The sequence below is a fragment of the Eucalyptus grandis genome, chromosome 6 (assembly GCF_016545825.1).
Source record: "Eucalyptus grandis isolate ANBG69807.140 chromosome 6, ASM1654582v1, whole genome shotgun sequence".
In the NCBI taxonomy this organism is placed as follows: domain Eukaryota; kingdom Viridiplantae; phylum Streptophyta; class Magnoliopsida; order Myrtales; family Myrtaceae; genus Eucalyptus; species Eucalyptus grandis.
Window position 1 is genome coordinate 22658821 of NC_052617.1, and position 21190 is coordinate 22680010.

Below are 21190 nucleotides of genomic sequence, written 5' to 3' on the forward strand. Positions count from 1 at the left end.
TACAACAATCCTACAAAGGTGATGATTGCGTCAAATGGATGCGGCTTCAAACACTTCGAGGTGATTTTGAGTCTTTATAGATGAATGACTATGAATCAATCTCAGTGTACTTTGATCGCATGCAAACCATTGTTAACCAACTGGGGGTTAATGGTGAAGAACTCCAAGATGTTCGAATCATGGAAAAGATCTTGAGGTCTTTGACTGAAAGATTTGACTACGTAGTCGTGGCGATCAAAGAAGCGCAAGATGTGTCAACTATGACGTTGGAGTAGTTGATGGGTTCAATATACTCACATGAGCAAAGAATGAACAAAAGTCTATCAGTTCGAATTCTGAGCAAGCATTGCAAAGTCAGGTCGATTAATCAAGTCAAGGGAGCCATCAAGCTAGCCGAGATCATGGAGGTGGTCGAGGACGCGGACGTGGAAATTTCAATTCCATTGGAAAATATAAAACATGTGACAAATCAAAGGTCAAGTGTTTTAGATGTAACAAATTCGGACATTACAAATCCGAATGTCAAGCAAAGGTGGCATATGAGCAGGTGGAACAGGCGCATACCATTAATGCTGAGGAAAACGTGGTGCTAGCATGCAAGACGGATGACTCAAGCATCATGGACACCAACCTTTGGTACCTTGATACCGGGTGCAGTAATCATATGACTAGCTGAAAGGAGTTATTCTCACACTTGGACGAGACGGTTCGCAATGAAGTTAATTTTGGGAATAAATCCAAAGTTCTCGTAATGGGCAAAGCTGACGTTAATATCAACTCAAAAGATGGTATTGTAGATATTTATTTTGTGCTAGGACTTTTTTGGAACTTATTAAGTGTTGGGCAACTTTCTGAAAGAGGCCAAAAAGTCCACATTGAAAATGGAGTTTGCACTATTATGCATGTAAACAATAAATTGATCACAACAATGCAGATGACAAAGAACAAGATGTTCCCTCTTACTCTTAAGACAAAGAATCTTTTGAACTTTCAAGCGGTGATGAAAGATAGCAACTAGTTGTGGCATCTTTGATTTGGTCATTTAAATTTTCGTGGACTAAAATTACTGGTCCAGAAAAAGATGGTGACCAGCATGCCTTTGATTGACATTCCAGATCACCCATGCGAAGGATGTCTTGTTGGAAAACAACATCGAGAATCCTTTCCAATTGGAAAAGCCATAAGAGCAAAACAACCTTTGGAGTTGGTACATACAGACATATGTGGCCCTATTGAGGTGGAATCATTCACACAAAAAAGGTATACATTAATTTTTGTGGATGATTTTACCAGAGAAACATGGGCATATTTTCTTAGAGAAAAATCTAAAGCTTTTTCAAAGTTTAAAGAATTTAAAGTCTATGTTGAAAAGTATAGTGGCTTTATTTTAATGATGTTGAGATCAGATGGAGGGGGAGAATTCACTTAGAATGAATTTGATAAATACTGTAAAATTCATGGAGTGAAACGTCAATTGACCGCCAGCTATACTCCTCAACAAAATGGTATAGTAGAAAAAAAGAATAGGCAATATTTGAAATGGCAAGAAGTATGCTAAAGGCTAAAAATATGCCCAAGAACTTTTGGGCAAAAGCTGTTGCGTGTACTGTATTTTTGCTAAACAGGTGTCCAACAAGGAGTGTTCTTGGAAGAACACCGGAAGAGGCTAAGAGCGGCAACAAGCCAGATGTTTCATTCCTACGAGTATTTGGGTGTGTAGCATATCCTCATATACCAGATGAACAGAGGAAAAAATTAGATGACAAAAGCCAAAAGTGCATCTTCATTGGCTACAGTGACATGACTAAGGGTTATAAGCTATATAATCTAGTCACTGAGAAAGTTATCATCAGCAGGGATGTCCAGTTTCTTGAAGATGAAGCCTGGGACTAGAACCAGAAGATTGACAAGAAAAGCATCACCATTGAAGATGAATCATTGGCGGGAGAGACAAAAAAATCTTCAACTGAAGATCCATCATTTTTCTTAGTAGTTCAATTTCTTCACCAAGAGTAGTTTCAGAACCATCGATACGTCGTTCACAGCAATTGCGGGAGACGCCATCAATATTCAAGGATTATGTAATCACGAGAGATGGTGATAGTGATAATGAAGGAATCACTAATGGAACTATGATAAATTTTTGTTTATTTGCATAATGTGACCTGATATCCTATAATGATGCAACAATAGATGAGAAGTATATCCAAGCAATGGATGAAGAAATCCACTCCATTGAAAATAATGACACATGGGAGCTAACTTCACTACTACCTGGTAAGAAGCCCATTGGTGTCAAGTGGGTGTACAAGACGAAGTACAAGCCAGGTGGTTTGGTGGACCGATATAAAGATAGGCTAGTTGTAAAAGGCTACAAGCAAAAGCTAGGTATTGATTATTTTGAAGTATTTGCACCAGTGGCTCGAATGGATACCATTCGGATGATTTTAGCACTCACAACTCAAAATCGTTGGAAGATCCACTAAATGGATGTGAAATTAGCGTTTCTTAATGGTGTTCTTGAAGAGGAAGTCTACGTGGAGCAACCACGGGGTTATGAGAAGAAAGGGCATGAAATTCAAGTTTATAAACTAAAGAAAGCATTGTATGGGCTAAAACAGGCACTTCGAGCATGGTACACAAGAATTGACACATACCTGTTAGAGCATGGTTTTCAAAAATGCCCATATGAGCCTATATTGTATATCAAGTCAAACACTAACGGTGACATAATAGTTGTGTGCCTTTATGTTGATGATTTGATATTTACAGGGAGTTGTGAAGAGATGTTTGTTGAATTCAAGGAGGCTATGACTAGTCATTTCGAGATGACAGATTTAGGATTAATGTCCTATTTTCTAGGCCTTGAAGTGAAGCAGAAAATGATGATGTATTTATTTCACAGCAGAAATATGCTAATGATATTCTAAAGCAATTCAAGATGGAATTGCTTAAACCAATACGAACTCCCATAACAGAACGGTTGGAGTTGAATAAAGAAGGAATCGGTGAAGTGAACCTCACTTATTTCAAAAGCATTGTTGGCAATTTAAGATATTTGGCTTCTACAATGCCAAATATTCCTTATGGTGGGAATTATTAGTCGATTTATGGAAAAACCATACCAATCACATCTGCAAGCAGCAAAAAGAATTATACGGTATGTTAGTGGAACTCGTGATCATGGGATTTTATATTCTCATACTGACAATTTCAGTTTGGTGGGATACACAAACAGTGATTGGACAGGTGATACTGAGACTCGAAAGAATACTTCTGGATATACTTTTTTTCTCGAATCAGGAGTAAATTATTGGTCCTCGAAAAAACAACAAGTTGTTGCATTCTCGACCGCTGAAGCAGAATACATAGCGTTAGCTTCGGCGACATGTCAAGCAATATGGCTTCGTAGGATGCTATGTGAATTGATGCATGAATAGGCAGGTCCTACGAAAATAATGTGTGATAACAAATCGACTATGGCTTTGGCCAAGAATCTTTTTTTTCATGGCAGGAGCAAACACATCGATGTCAAGTATCACTATATTTGCGAGCAAGTCAAAGATTGCGAAATTGCGCTTAACTTCTACAAATCAAAAGATCAGATTGCAGATATTTTGACTAAACCATTGAAGGCAGATTCATTTGAAAAATTGAAGATGATGCTTGGAGTTGTTGAATTCCAAAATCAATTTTAAGGAAGGCTGTTTAAATAAAATAAAATTGATTAACCAATGACAATTGCTGGATGAGAAACTTGCAAGCATTGAAGGAGCCATAAAAACTATATGGTAGGCTGCATGGATTTGAAGAATGGAAGTTATTGAAAACTTCCGTTACTTTATTGTGCGTTTTGATTGTGTTTATGATTACGTGTATGAGGCTATTTTGTTTTAGTCATTAAATTCTCATCATTGACTTTTGTGGGTTGTTATGTAATCATTAGCGTTTGTAAACTTCAATTCATATATAAAGGAATGAAGTCGTGAGTTCTAACTCAAGCCACAAGCCATAGTCCACGAAGACACAAATAAGAGAAAGCATTCTCAATAAAAATTTCTCCCTCAAATTTCTAGTGTTCTTATTCCAAGTTTCCAAAGTTTATTGTCATTCTTTTGGTTCCAACACATGATATCAGCTGTTGATCATTCTTGATATTCTTATCACCTCCAAATTTCAAGTGGACGTCTCCATCCAAAGGCGTGGAGAGAGTCCGACTAGCTCTAGTGGAGCAACGTCTCCATCCAACCAATCGAACTCGCTATCGAAGATGACGTTGGAGACACAAAGCAAGTTGTTGAAACGAATTGTTCAAGATAACGATGGAGTGAGAGAGAGATATCACAATGAAGCGGAGGTAAATTGATGTTTTGAAAAGTTCATTATCATTGCAATCAGGATGTATTGATTCCCGCCAGTCACAACACTATTCGTAGTTAGTAGTCACAGATCGGGACACGCTTGTTACAGCACTGTTAATAGTCGTAGCTTGGAAAATGTTAGTCATGATAATGAAGATAACAATGGAGAGAGATCTAAATTAGAAGATCTTCTCGAGCTTAGAAAAAGATAATTTTTTGAGAGAAAATATTGCTCTTTGCAGAAAAGGCATATAAATAAGCATTTTAGGTGTAAGATGGGTCGAAAATTATCAAATCAAATTGACCTAATTTAATCCGTTTCGATCCATTCTCATATAATATATAACTAACAACTCATACTCAAACTGACCATATTATTAAAACACTTTCATATTTAAACTAATTTATGAAAAATCATATCCATACTAAGTGAAAATGCAGTGAATAAGCATAAGATCTAATGAAGAAAGAACTAGCAATAAGTGAAGATTAAATAAGTGTAAACTCACTTAATATTAATATTATTTTGAATTTTTGAATTTTAAATTTATTTATTAAATATAACTAATTTATATAAAAACTCGAAGCTTCATGTAAAAATCTAACTTTTTACGGAGTTAGATATAGAGAACAAGACGTCAAATGGAGGTTTGAAAAGTCATGAAACCATGGTGAATTGGACGCACCGATACCTGCCAACAGAAATAATATATATAACACGGAAATGGAGAGGCGAAGCAGTAGACGGACACACTCCCACTTCTGTCTCGCCACCATTACTAGCTTCAAAGCCCAAATCTTAGTTTTGTGCTCGCTTCGTCATCTCTGCCTCTTGCCATGGATCCGTACAAGGTACCGATCGGTTCATCTTCTCCGCTTCGACTGTTGATCTTTCTTCCATCTTCGCCCGCGGCAGAAATTATCTTTCCCTTTTTCGTTATCCGATCCGTTGATCATATACTGTATTTACGTTAATGGAACCGAGATCTCCCCAATGCTTGTTTGTTTTCGCTTCATCTCCTGTTTGGTAGAAGAAGAGCGCTCCCTGTTGGGACGTTGATGGCTACGGTTCTGTTTCATCGATTTTTTTATCGCCCGCATGCCGACTTTGCAAAATGCTGATATGTTTTTGCTGCTAAACGTGGATGTCGCAGTATCGCCCGTCCAGCGCTTACGATTCCAGCTTTTGGACAACCAACTACGGTGCTCCCGTCTGGAACAATGACTCATCGCTGACTGTTGGAACTAGAGGTAGTATCGCCATTACGGATCTCCAAGTTGTTTTCTTTATCGAAAATAATGATAATTCGATGCTCATCGTGCATGCGTAGATAGTGCTTGCACTCGAACCGGAATATTTTTTTACGTTGCCTTTCTGTTTTGCTTCATGCGTGTGATTAATTCGTGGTTTGTGGTTTTTTATTCTTGATATAATCATTTGAGTACGTCTTATAGAAAACGTGCATGAGGCTCTCGACTGCATCAATGGGTTCTTTTTATTTTTGTGTTTTGGTGAGTTCGAGGTGTGTACACGCCTTCAACGAATCTGAACTTCTAGGTTATGTAACAGTTTAAGGGCAAAAGCCACCAAAAACGTAAAACTATGCTCACTGAGATATATTTATTCTAAATTTTCTTGTGACACCAAAAATCCAAAATGTGAACATGAATGACATATTTACTTACGTGGACTATAAAAGCTCTGACTACATGGACTTCAAAAAGCAAACGGAGTCATCTAACTTAAGTGAAATTAACTAAAACATCATATGATAGAACTTTGATGGAAATTAAATATATGAGATGTACACAAGTTCGATGTTTTTATGTCAAGAGAAAAAGTTTAGATAAATATATCACAGTGAATGTAGTTTGAGATTTTTAATATCACAAAAAAACTCAGGTGTAATATGTCGCAATGGACATAAGGTTTTTATCGTTTTTTTTTCTCAATATAAAGTATAACTCTACAATTTTTCACTTTTTGTGTTCTTCAGCAACTTGTGACAGGAAGGAAAAATATCGTAGTTCTCTTTTTTTGATAATCTAGAGGCAGGCACGATTGTGGAAACTCGACCCCTAGGCCTTTTTGGGCCGTGAGGGGACCCTGACCCACAGCCGAAGAACCTTGTAGTTATATTAGCTGGTCGCAGGAGTATCCTTCTTGGCTCTTCTTGTGCTCTATACGGACATCGTAGTGAAGACACGAAGCTTAACCATCGTCTAAAAGGAGTTTTCTTTCATTTTACAGGTCCGATTCTCCTGGAGGACTACCATCTGTTGGAGAAACTTGCCAACTTCGAGAGAGAGAGGATTCCTGAGCGGGTGGTCCATGCACGGGGAGCCAGCGCGAAAGGGTTCTTCGAGGTCACCCACGACATCTCTCACTTGACCTGTGCTGATTTCCTCCGGGCTCCTGGAGTCCAGACGCCCGTCATCGTCCGTTTCTCCACCGTCATCCACGAGCGCGGCAGCCCTGAAACCCTCAGGGACCCTCGTGGTTTTGCAGTGAAGTTCTACACCAGAGAGGTAACGAGATGATCACAAGCTTTGAATTCTGCAAATTCCATGTTCTTCGACTTTTTTGTTGTTATTGCTTGGAACGTGTATCTGTTTAACTGACTACGCAGGTACTGTGCTTGGCATTTGTGATTCGGGCAGTGTCTTTGACTCTTTGGGAGCGTATGCTCTAAAGCCTGTGCCGTATAGCCACGTGATGATGGAATTTTTCTTTTTCTTTTTTTGGTCAGATGATGGAATTTATTTCGACACTTTGACATGACTAGTTGAAGATGACCTCATCGGAGGGCTGTAAAACAAAGAGTTTAAGGAATAATGACACCTGATATCATAATTTTTATATGTCGCTTACGTGGATATTATAAATTTTTTTCTGGCCACCTAAATATCATAATTTTTATAAAAAAAATTAAGTATATTATGACTTTTTTTTTATCACTTAAATGCTATTATTTCTATAAAAAAAAAAAAACGTCAACTATAGTGTCATAAATTTCAATCAATTACTTAAGTGCCAAAATATTTTTAAAATATTTACTTAGATATCAAAAATCTAACATGGCATTATGAATGTTTTTAAAAATATAATGCCACTTAAGTGATCGAAAAAAAGAAGAAGAAGTTATAGTACTCAATTAAGCATCATATATAAATTATGGCATTCAAGTGATAAAAAATTATGATATTTAAGTGAATGCCACACAAAATTCACGATTCTTATAATGTCCTTTTTTTAATTAAAATAAAAGAGAAAGCTGAACATCAAAATACAGACAAGTTGTCTCTCTTCACACTATTGCATTGTCTCGCGTTTCTCTTCTCTTCTTTGATGATTGATTTTATTTCGGCACTTCGATGTGACTAGTTGAAGATGAATATTTATCAAAGGGCTGTAATAGAAGGTTCATTTCAAATAAGAGAGAAGTCAAGACATCAAAACATAACTAGTATCTCTTCACGTAATTGCGCTGTTTCGCGCTTCTCTTCTTTCCTCCTTTCACCGTTCGGCTTTTTTCTCTAAACGCAGGGAAACTTTGATCTGGTGGGGATTAATTTCCCAGTCTTCTTCATTCGCGATGCAATGAAATTCCCGGACGCGATCCATGCGTTCAAGCCGAACCCGAAGTCTAACATCCAGGAGATGTGGAGAATCATCGACTTCCTCTCCCACCAGCCCGAGAGTCTGTCCACGTTCGCATGGTTCTTCGATGATGTCGGCATTCCTCAGGACTACAGGCACATGGAAGGATTCGGCGTGCACGCTTTCACCTTCATCAACAAGGCCGGAAAGACGAATTACGTGAAATTCCACTGGAAGCCGACTTGCGGGGTGAAGTGCTTGCTGGAGGAGGAGGCGATCCGCATTGGAGGATCGAACCACAGCCATGCGACCAAGGATCTTTACGACTCGATCGCTGCTGGCAACTACCCGGAGTGGAAGCTCTACATCCAAGTGATGGATCCTGCTCTTGAAGACAGCTTCGACTTCGATCCGCTGGATATGACAAAGATATGGCCTGAGGACATCTTGCCTCTGCAACCAGTAGGCCGCTTGGTGCTGAACCAAAACGTCGATAACTTCTTCGCTGAGAATGAACAGCTTGCGTTTAACCCAGCTTTTGTGGTCCCTGGCATCTATTTCTCCAATGATAAGCTTCTCCAAGCTCGGATTTTCGCCTATTCCGATACTCACCGATATCGCCTTGGACCAAACTACCTTCAACTCCCCGTTAATGCTCCCAAGTGCGCTCATCACAACAACCACCATGATGGTTTCATGAATTTCATGCACAGGGATGAAGAGGTAATAATCTTTATTTTTCTGTTTGCTCAATAACGGCGCTGAGAATGAACGTGCCTCTAGCATGACCTAATAACATGTTTTTAGCTGGTTGTACAGAGATCTGAATTAGCTATAGTAGTCTATTGATGCAACGCTCAACTCGACTCAGTTTGTTTTTTGAAAAAAAGGAAGAACTAACGATGTCATTCATCCATGATGCTGATTCGCAGATAAATTATTTTCCTTCGAAATTTGATCCCGTTCGCCATGCAGAAAGGTACCCGATACCGTCTCAAATCGTGACTGGAAAGCGAGAAAGGGTAAGTTTATGGAGTCTATGCATTTATATCAAAAACGACTCTTACAACATGTTCGTGCCTCCAGGATACCAAGTAAAAGAACGGGAATTGTATGCATGGTATTATTAAATCTATTTTGTGTCGATGATTGAGGGGCGGGCTTGGTAAGGGCTAAAGCAGTTCAGACTCAGCAGAGAATGCCAGAAGAAATAATTACACGCTTGCGATAAAGGCCCGCCCGCATAACAATGGTTATCTGTAGCAAGTCGAAAGAGGCATTGCAGCAGTGGTGCTTCTGTTTGGACCTTAGATAAAATTGATGTGATTCAATTTCTGGTGTGCCGTTGCGATCGTTATGGTGCTATGATCGTTGGCTTTTACAGACTAAGCTAAGAACTTACAAATGAGGAAAGGAATAAGTTAAAACTACAGAAGATAAGTCAATGTTTTCGTGGCTTGAAAATGTAGCTCTCGGGGTTCGCCTTTGTTAAATTATTGATCCAATTTTCTAGAAACTTCAAGATAAATATGAGCTAGAAAATTCAAGAAAAACTCTAGAAGACTCTATAGAATTATCTCTGAGAATGGTAGAGATATTTGCCTTAAAAAAGCCTATTTTTCTAGAAAAAAAAATTGTAAAAGAAACTCCTAGAAGATGGGCTAGGTCAGTGGAGTGTCCCTATAAATAGGGAAGGAGGGGGGAGCGTAAAAAGGCAGAGCAAAAGGTAAGCTCCTTCCCTTCCTTTGTACTTTGTACTAGGGGTGAGCAGCGGTTTAGGTCGACTGGACCGACCCCAGACCGACTCCCGACCGCCCAACCCCGCCTGGGTCTGGTCCGGTTCCCAAGGGACGGGTCGGTCCTTGGTCCTGAAATTCCCGGGACCAACACCGCGCGGATTGGTCCTCGGTCCTAGAGTTTTAGGCCCATTAACCCCTGGACCAACCCCGTATATTATATTATATTATTTATAATTCTTTATATATTCAAACCTAAGTAAAATGTCTATTATATTATATTATATTGAGATGTTCTATCAATAGCACTAATAGTAATTTCAATTTAAAACTTTTGTTAAGTATTAATTATGTGTCGTTTGTTTTGTTTTCAAGTGTTTAGAAGTTCAAGTGAATTAACAAGATGTGAAGTTATATATTCATGGTTTATATTAAGTATTTTAAACTTTTTATGATTTAATTGCTTTTCAATTTGTGTTAAATGGTAGAAGTTTTTGAAGAGTAGAGTAGTACTGCAGTTTCTACGGTGATTTGTTAGTCAATTGGTGTGAAGCTCATTTTTTGGTTGAGTAGACTCTACATGATCAAATGCTAGTCAAGTGGTGCGAAGCTCATTTTTTTGGTTGAGTAAACTCTACATGATCGGAAAAAGCTTTTGCATATGGTGTTATAAATATTAAAGATAGATGATTACAAGAACTTTCCATCTTGTCCCATATCTCGATGAGCGGTTAGCGGATATGAAATTTCTATTATTGTGTCATCTTAAATTTGCTAAATATGTATTGGTATTTTATAATTTAGTTGCACAATATCGTATTGTTGATGGATCATGGATGCGTAATTTGAATTTGTAGGTTTGCTTTTTTAGGAAGTATAAAAATAAGACGAAAAAATTATCGATTGTCCTCCGGGTTGACTAACCGGACCGAACCCATTGGGTCGGTCCGGTCCTGGTCCTGTGCTCACAGGGTCTGGTCCTTTTCCTAAAAATGAGAATGAGGACCGACACCGTAGACGGGCTTGGTCTAGGGTTAGGGGTGCCCATCAACCTTGGACCATGCTCACCCCTACTTTGTACTACAACTAAATAAAAAAAAAAGCTTTCTTTTGTTGTTCCCTTGTGTTCCCTTGCTGCAAATTATTTTCTTACCCATATTGTTCTTTCCTTAGCCCTCTTGAAAGTTCACACACAAAACACACTTGCACACACATCAAACACACGCTTCCGCAAATACCAACAGCCTTGGATTAGATATCTGTGCTGCTAGTATTCATCTGTACGTGAACTTACTGGTTATGCAGGTCATTATTGAGAAGGAGAACAACTTCAAGCAGGCAGGAGAGAGATACCGATCCTGGGCGCCGGACAGGTACCTTTTGACCACTGTCTCCTGAGCCGATGTGCAATTTACTTGGTCACTCAATTGTCTTTCGACTTTGTCGCCAGGCAAGAGCGTTTCATTAACCGCTGGATCAAGGCATTGTCTGAACCCCGCGTCACCCACGAGCATCGCTCCATCTGGATCTCTTACTGGACTCAGGTGAGCCATCACTATTCGCCCGGTTTGCTTCCTTTCATGGTACCGAAATTTGTTTATACTGATGGACCATGACGCATCTTCACCGCAGGCTGACAAATCGATCGGCCAGAAGCTTGCTTCCCGCCTCAGCGCGCGACCGAGCATGTGAATGCCAAGACGGGGCGATTCCGGCATAAGTGGCACCTGGATGCGGGAGCCGGAAGAAGCATGAAAGCTAAGTGCCGGCATATCTGTTAGCTGTTGCTATACTGTAATACTAAGAGGGATCTCAGAGTCGTTCTCTTTACCAAAGATATGTAATTATGCGCTAGTCGTGCATTTATAGATAGCACTTGCACTTCAAAGGGGGCATTTGTTTCTTTTCTCGTTCTAACTTTTGTCGACCTTCCTTTGTTGCTTTATCCGTGCGATCAATTCAGGGTTTTTGGTCATTTTAGAATTGATTTTAACTATTTTTATGCGTTATTGATGAAAAAAGGCGACTCGATTTTTTATCATCCCTGACTATAATAAAATCTCATGATTTGCAGCGATAACTTGGTATATCTACTATATGACCATTAACTAAAATATGTCTCTGGTTAAATATTTGGCGGGCTTGAGGAATAGTTGAAGCCATACCCGATCGGAAAAAGAAGATTTATGTCTTGTAAGTAGACCTCTCATTAGAAGTCATAAATCCATTTCTTAACCCATATTTCATGGGTTGTTATATGGGTTAGATATATTTAATAAATGGATCATAAAAGAGTTTGGAATGGTAAAACCCAAAACTATATGGGTGTTAGATAGGTTCTTGACTTACTTAGACCCAACTCATCTTTATAACCCTCTCATGCCCTCACTCTTGCTCTATGCTCTCACCTCAGTTTTGGTTATGAGTTTTCCTAAATTAGGTTAGGTATGGAAGTATTTTGGCATATGGATCGGGTCACAAAAATTATATCGCATGGAAATTGGTCAATTTGGGTTGGGTCATTTTCAACTTGACCCATCTGGCCGACAAATATTTTGACCGACTGCACAGTTAACTCTAGACATTTTATTTTGTTTTCTTAGGTCTGCAGTTTATGTGCTAGTGTCTTGACTGCATCGATTGTTCATTTTATGTTTGTGTTTTGGTGAAGTCAAGATGTTTGCTGAATTGCTGTGTACTACTCCGATGAATCTTGGTTTTTGACACTTCTATTTAAAGTACAACTCTGTAAAATCTCTCTTTTGAGTTCTCCAGCAGCGTATAACAGAAAGGAAACAGACTATTTGATCATTTCCATTTCTTGGGCAATAAGCAGTTTGGAGAAAATGATCTTTTTCCTTTCCAGTGTGGTTCTTCGGCTGAACTTTAGTTTTTTTTTTATTGTTTTTATTGTTTTTATTGTTACCATTGAGAAACACTATAGGCATTCTTAGAAAAGCGTCATCTTTCTCTATTCAACATAACAAACTTCTGCTTTTAATGAACATTTGCTAGGCCAAGCATTTTTTTTGGAAAATTGTTTTTATTGTTACCATTGAGAAACACTATACGCATTCTTTCAGAAAAGCGTCGTCTTTCTCTATTCAAAACATAACAAACTTTTTTGGAATGGATTCAAAAACCAAAACCAAAAACCAAAAAACCCTTTATGAAGCTTTGCTCAATGGTTATGACATGGGAAATTGCTAGGCCAAGCATTTTTTGCATTCTTGCTGATATCAGATTCTGCTTTTTCAACTTTGATTTAACCCTAACCAAAAAAAAATATCAAACTAATAAATAAATAAATAAATAAACCCCGATCCAAATGCAAAAGTGTCATGGCACAAGAGTGGCGTACAAGATTTTGTTATAGCTAACATGTCTATGGTCCACACAAACCTCTTGAGGCCTAGATTGATCGAGCTGACAATGCATAGAAAAATATGCTAGAAAATGCAATAGTTTTTATTTGACAATCCAGAGGCATAGTCATGGACACTCAACTACCTATCCTGCAAGTGAACTGTTTGTAATCAATGATAAGAGAAAGTGTGCAAATGTGATAGTAGTACGTGAGTCTTGGTAGAGTGATCTATTGGAAATGCTGTACTTGTTAATTTTAATTTTTTTTGAAGATTATTAGTGGATTCAAACCTTACTATGGCGGTTAGTGTTGAAAGTGAATGTAGTTTTTAGGATAAAACCAAACCACTATATATCTTGTTGCAATATGTTCAATTTCCTCATTATTAGCTTTATTATTTTATTATCTTTATCTTTCATCAAGATTACTAGTAGATTCAAACCCGGTTTTCCCGGTTCCAGGGGACCGGTTCCGGTTCCGACTTTTTCTGGGATGGAACCGGTTAGTGTTGAAAGTGGATGTATGTTCTTGACTTGTATGTGATGTTCTAGTTGAAGTTTGGCTTCGGCCTCTAAATGAAAGTTGTAAACTTGGAGTATAACAAAAATTTGGGACAAAACAACAAGTATATAAATCATTATTCTTTGGAAAGACTGGATCTGGAGATTTTGGGACTAACCCTTGATGAATGCATGGACTGTAAGGCAATATTTTTGTCGAAATTTCACTTCGTTTTCTTAACAAAAGTTGTAAATCACATCCTGAGGTACAACATATAAAAAATTAGCTTTATTAGTTTATTTTATCTTTACCTATCTGTTCACATAGTCATCAGCACATTTAATCGTTTCTCTGTGCAATCTGATATCTTGTAATATATATTTCTTTTGTACTTCTTTTGAAATGTGTTCTGCATGAAATATTTCTTCATTTTTCTATTTCATTTCTTCCTAATTTCGAATTTTAACTTTTAACCAAAAAATGTTTCAAAAACTGTCATCTTCCTTTTTAATCAAGAGCTTCATGAAACTTGTGCCTCTAGGTCTTAAATACAATCTTTCATTTTCACATTTAAGGGTTTAATCCAAAACTTGTATCTAACATTCTTGTTCTAGTGGGTTGTTAGCTAATTATATTATATTATCCAACATGTGTAAGATTTAAATAAAGAAGGTCAAAATTTAAATTTGAATTTAAATAAAAAGACTTTTCAAATAAAAATTTCACCCCATCTAAGTTTTATTGGATTTAATAAAGAATGTCAAAATTTAAATTTGAATTTAAATACAAAAGACTTTTCAAATAAAAATTATTGTTTTATTGGTTGAAAAGGGAGAACAAAAGAGCTGGCATGTTTGGTTTCCCATCCATATGTCCTACTCTTTAGTTTTATATAAGGACATGAAATTTTGAGATGCAAAATTATATCTAAAAGAAAAATAGAGTGTTATTTGTGTAAATAAAAAAAAAAATCATTTTTCAACAAATCATTGTTTTTCCACTTTGCTTTCTTCTCTTCATTTACCTCTCCCTCTCTCTCCTCCTCCACTCCCTCTCCCTTTTTGACTTCTCCACTCCTCTCTCTCTCTCTCTCTCTCTCATTACATTTCATCTTATTATTTCATTTTCAAATCTTTATCTAATCCTCCACCGACTCTTCTTTTTAATTTCTATCATCCCTCTCATCTTCTCTCACCCTCCCTCCCTCCCCTCTCAATTATTGCATTTCTTGTGTTCTTTCTCTTTCTCGCTCTCTCTCTCTCTCTCTCAATTATTACAAATCCAGGAGCCAAGTTGCTCATGAACATTATTGATACTAATCACCTCGAAGAGAAAATTTCCAATAATAAAGTCAGAAATATCCAAAAAATTAGCTTTGATGATTCCTCGAGGAAAGATACCAACTCTTTGGTAATGTTCTATCAATTCATAGGCAAGAAGTACATTTCTTGTGTTCTTTCTCTTTCTCTGTCTCTCCTCTCAATTATTACAAGCCAAGAACCAAGTTGCTCATGGACATTAACGACACTTATCAACTCGAAGAGAAAAATTTTCCTCTGATGGAATCAGAAATATCCAAAAAATCAGCTCTGATCATTCCTCTGGGAGAAATACCAGCCCTCTGGTGTTCTATCAATTCATAGGCAAGACGTACATTTCTTGCCTTCTTTCTCTTTCTCTCTCTTCTCTCAATTATTACAAGTCCAGGAGCCGAGTTGACATCAATGATACTGTCAGCTGAAAGAGAAAATTTTCTCTATTAAGGTTTGAAATATCCAAAATATCATTCCTCTAGAAGAAATACCAGCCCTTTGGCAATTTTCTATCAAATCAGAGGCAAGAAGTGCATTGTCAAGAGAATCTTTCTTTGCTAGAACGACATCATACGTGGACTTAATGTACTTGACAAAATCTACACAGATAAAAGATATTAAAGTAAGAAACTTCGAATGTGACCAAAATAATGAATTCACGTGAAATTGACTTTGTGAAACTAAAAGACTTCTAGTCTTGACCTTAAATTAACTTATTGGAGCTCTCATGACTGAAATTGAATCCAACAACTAGTCAAGTAAAAAATCCATTGCATAGAAAGTTGACTATTTCCATGTAGATTTCGAAGGATTATCCTCCAACAACGATGACAATGAGGATGTGCTCCGTCGGTCCAAGAATGACTCGCAAAGAAAAAGAACTCAAAAGGCTTGGGCACACGAAACCTAATTAAAACAGCATGATATTTTGCAAAAAGAGGAACTTGAGTGTCTAAGGAAAGAACTTACTTCGGTTAAAAAGAACAAAATCTTCTTCAAACACTAAGTGTTTTCCTTAACGAAGAAATTTCAAAGAATTGTGAATTTCTCTTTCTTTTAGATGAAAGACTTTGACTTGTTGTGCTTAATATTTTATATCTTCATTTTGTGCTTCGTTTCATTCGGAGTTTATTTATCTTGATGTGGCAAGTTTTATAACTTTACATAGTTGGTCATGCGAGGAATATCATTTAAGTTACATTTGATGGTTCGGATTTCTAATCTAGATATGGAGATTTTGCTATATCATATTCAGTGTTTGGTGTTTACAGCAATAAAATCAAATATATTCATATCATATTATATGTAGTTGGGTATAAATGACATATCAATATAAATGAACCATAAATTTTATAAACGGATATAATAAAAATCTCTAACGACAATTTTGTCTACTTTAATTTTATTTTCTTTCTTCCCCTTCCATCATTCTCTATTAAAATTTTATTGAATAGAAAACTACACTAATATACCTAAAATACTAAAACACCTAAAATATGTAATAAATATATATTTATATATTGAATTTATATTACAAGATAGAAGTAAATTTGAATATATAAATAAAAATAAGATAAAATTGAAAACCAAATTGTTATTTTTTGTTATTTTTAATTTCTTATATTAGGATTCATATATTATTTATAATGAAATATAATTTTAAATTTGTTAGTCTAAGAAAGTTGTTATTTGATAAACATAACTTTCCTATTATGGATATTAGAAATCATATCCATATTTATCTCACGTCCTCATGGAATAATTTTATCCGGTCTATATCCCTCTTGTATCCGATTATATCCTATCTTTAGTAGGTACCAAACACAAGTTAAGATATATAAAAAAAAAAAAAAAATTCATAACTTGTATTTTATCCTAACCTCCAAACGCTACCTTAAGGAATAGGAGTCTAATGCAATTCGATGGATTCTAAGATGGGATGAATAGAATAAGAAAGATTGGTTGATATCTTGCTTTGGAAAGAAACAATAAATATTATGGGACAGCAACTCAAAGATTTTATACTCTCTAATATGTCAGGTGCTGCAAAGTGAAAATATTTTTTAAAGAAAATATTGTTGAATTATGCATATCATTAGCATGACAAACTTTTTAAATACTTATCATGATGATACTGTGGAAAGAATCCTTGGGCATCTAGAGCGATATCATATTTTGATTTCAACAAACGAAAGGATCCAAGAAGGTGGGTACCAAAAAGAAATGAGCTCATTGTACGTGCTTGTGCAAAATAAGCTTGATTGCAAATCTATGCAAATCTTTAAACTATTTGAAAATGATCTCGATTGAGGATTTCTGAACATGAGAGATATATTCTAAACATACACCTTGGACAAAAGAATCAAATTTTTATATTTATCACCACAAGCCAACGTACGAAAAATCCTATTAGTTAAATGAGTAATTGATATCAAAATCGATTAAATGCACGTAATTCCCACTATTTCTTGGAATCCTCAAATATTTTTTCAAGTCTTTAAATCTCTCAAATTTTTTGTTAGGATAAGTACATTGGGATAATACATTGGAAATATTAAAACATTATCACGAAAGTGAAATTAAGTTTTAAAATTTCAAAAAAATGCAACCAACTCTTAGAACTCGTCACAAAAGTGCAATTCAATCATAAAATTTATCAATTTTGTGCAATCATATCTTAAAACTCACTTGTTAAATTATGTGAGAATTAATGGAATGACTTAATTACACAAACTTGATACGTTTTATTAATAAATTATATTTTTTAAAAAAATTAAAGTTTAATTATGTTTTCGTGATAAATTTTAAAAATTTCATTAAGTTTATCATTAATTTTTGTCTTTCCATTTTTGGCCTCCACCGACAAGGACAGACACTATCCTCTCTTATTTCTTTCTGTCGTCATCTCTCCCTCTCTCTCTTTCAACTTGCGGGTCCGAGTCTGCCTCTCCTTATTTGACTCCTTTCCAACCCTCTCTTGTCATCTCTCTCTCTCTCTCTCCCCCCTCTCAATTATTACATTTCTTTGTCTTCTCTCTCCCCTCTTCTCCCCTCTCAATTATTACAAATCCACGAGACAAGTTGCTCATGGTATCAGCTTTTGAACATTCTTAATATTCTTATCCCCTCAAAAAAGAATATCCCCTCTGATAATATCAACTTTCCTCATTCCTCTAGGACATCACACCACACAAGCCCTATGGGTAATTCCCCACCAAATCTTAGGGCAAGAAGTACATCATCAGATATAATTCTGCCTTCAGCAAACGCAGCATTGCTTATAAAATTAGGTAAAAAAAAACTGTTTCGATCTATTGGCTAAGACCTAGGGATACACGGGACGGAAGTCTTACGTATGGGATACCGGAGACGAGTATATATCGCCACTTACCTTCAAAGTACATCAAAAAGGTTCGGCACCATTATGATACAATCGTAAAATGACTAGTATTTTATTCGAAATATCTACCTTTTCTCAAAGAGCCGTGTATGGAAATATTCTGAGAAACTTGGTCCAATTAATCAAACGAAATATGGAAGATAAACCCCGGAGACACAAAGTAGTTGATCAACACGCACCCTCTTCAATCTCGCCATCCATCATCTTCATCAGCCAAGTTGGACTCTAGTAGATTAGCTTGATCCGTCATCTTATAAAATACTAAAGTTGCGTTCGTTTCACGAAAAAATGAATACTCTGAAAAGTATATTTCAAAAAATGATTACTTCTATTACTTTCAAAAATTAATGAATGAAGAAAATTTTCATCTTCCACAAAAGTATTTAGATATAAATTATTGAATTGACTAATTATTTTGAGAGATATAAATGATCATTTTTAGAAAAATGTTTTCCAGATTATTCATTTTCCTTTGAACAAATAAAGCCTAGATAAGATCACTAGAAATTGCATATCCCTAATTCTTATTTCCTCTTGATCACATCTTAATTCTTGTCCGAGAGACCGAATCATATCATCAACGTATTCACAATTCGATGGTAATCGATTGCTGAGGTTCCATTTGTTTTGCATAAAATTGATGTTTTGGAAAACATTTTTTCGAAAAATAATCATTTGTATCATTTACATGAATAAATGAATAAAAAATTATTATTATCATCCTTGAAAATATTTAGATGATTGTCGATCATGAGCATATTTTTTATTAATTAATTATTTTAAATGATACAAATAATTACTTTAGTATTGTTTTTTTCATAGAATAATTAGAGCGTTAACCAAGATAAGCAGGACTCTCTCTACAGTGAGAATCAGAAGGTACACATTACACGACAAGTGAAAATTTTAAAAATCGTTTGTGTCGTTGTCCCCATCGAAAATAACCATGGCCCCTCGAGTAGAACACCAAAAGGTCATTGGGCACGCAGCCTAATGATACAATTTAAAAATCGTTTGTGTCGTTGTCCCTCATCGAAAATAATCATGTCCCCGTCAAAAATTTTCATCTTCTACTAATATATTTAGATATAAATTATTGAATTAGCTAATTATTTTAAGGGATATAGACGATCATTTTTAAAAAAATAATTTTCAGATCATTCATTTTTCGTGGAACAAATGAAGCCTAGAAATGATCACTAGAACTTGCATATCCCTAATTCTTATTTTCTCTTGATCATATCTTAATTCCTATCTCGGAGACCGAATCATATTCCATTTGTTTAGCATAAAATGGATGATTCTGATCATTGATTTTGCTTGTAGGAATAAATAAATAAAAATTATTATAATCATCCTCGAAAATATTTATTATCTAAATAATAAGAATATCTTTGATTAATTAATCATTTTAAGTCGTGATATAAATGATTATTTTTAAAAATACATTAAAAATATTTATTTTTTACGAAATAAATAGAGCGTCGTGCAAAATGCACGCGATAAGTTACAATTTAAAAATCGATTGTGTCGTTGTCCCCGTCGAAAATAAGCACGGCCCCTCGAGCAGAACACCAGAAAAGTCACGGGGCACGCGGCCCAATGGTAAGGGGAATCGGGGATGGGACGCCGGTGCGGCGCACTTCCGAGGTGGGACCCGGAAGAACAGTGGTGTGGCTAAGATCGGGTCCGGGCCCGCCTGAGCTGGCTCCGATATTTTCGCTTCCCAAGCACCCCCACACATCCGTCCACCCACTTATACGGGGCGCGGATCGGGACAAGAGATCTGGCCCTCACGTGGCGGGGCCCTACAAAGACAATTCTTCACGTGCTCTGCTTTTTGCGGTGGTTGGGAGATGGGAGGAGTCGCGAGCGGGGCCCGCGCTGGATTTCCCCCGATTACAAGGGATAAGGAATAATACGGTGGGCCCCACACGCACGGCATACTTGAATTATCAACTTCGCTAATCAAAATCTTTTTCTTTTTTAAATCCGGTCTCGCCTTACGTGTGCGGGGCCGCGGTGGTTGCCTCGCCAATCCGTAGTCTTTGGTCGTAGCACGTGTCGTCGTTTTGTTCCCCACTTTGGTTCGGCCGTCGCTATTATTTTTCCTTCCTTTTTCTTTGGGGGGGTTGTTTTCCTGTTCTGACGCCGTCTCCGACGGCGGCTTTCCCCGTTAGTCGCATGATTGCACTCGCCGCTTCCTCCCAGCAACTTCTTCGGATTGATTGTTATATCTTGCTCCACTAAGTAAATCTTGCAATTCGTACGACCTTTTATATTTGACATGAATTTATATTAAATTAGTATAATCTATAACAAATTTACCCTCCATTTATTCTCGTTAAATTTTATTATCAACAAACATGATCGTTGATAGATATATTGATTTTAAATTTTACCTCCATATTTATCATGGATGTATTAATTTTATGAATTTCGTGATATTAATTTAATTTAAAAATATATATTTATTATAAATATATCAATTTTGGACTTTTCACGATATTAATTCTTTTTAAAATCTTGACAAACTAGAATTTTCACAAAACTTAGATATTAACACTTATTTTCATTTTTTTATAAAAGGTTTTGATTGGGTTCAATCCAACATGTCATGGAAAAAGGGGAGAGGGGGGATGAAAATCTGAATACTTTAATAAATTTTTGAAGCTTTCGTGAGAGAATCTTTCGTGATTTTTCCCCCCTTTTTCACAATGTTACAGACGGAGCATAATCCCGTTGAAAAAGCTGGACCACGATGTTTTGTCCATTCCAATCCACTGAGCCAGAGTTTAATAAGAAAAGATATGGCAGTATGATTATTAAATTTGGCCACGTGAAGCGAAAAACAGAAGCGTTAGTTCTATCTTCTCCACTCTTCTTATAGTCCAACTTGCTCAGGATCTCC

At 36.5% G+C, this 21190-nt stretch overlaps 1 protein-coding gene across 1 annotated transcript; it reads left to right on the forward strand.

Annotated features, from left to right (window-relative positions):
- Window positions 1-5052: 5052 nt before the first annotated feature.
- LOC104431515 (catalase isozyme 3-like) lies at window positions 5053-11643 on the forward strand. Its single transcript, XM_039315046.1, has 8 exons — window positions 5053-5213; window positions 5516-5612; window positions 6613-6890; window positions 7909-8685; window positions 8895-8984; window positions 11004-11071; window positions 11149-11242; window positions 11331-11643. The coding sequence occupies exons 1-8, from the start codon at window positions 5199-5201 to the stop codon at window positions 11388-11390; spliced, it is 1479 nt and encodes a 492-aa protein (XP_039170980.1). The 5' UTR covers window positions 5053-5198; the 3' UTR covers window positions 11391-11643.
- Window positions 11644-21190: the final 9547 nt, after the last annotated feature.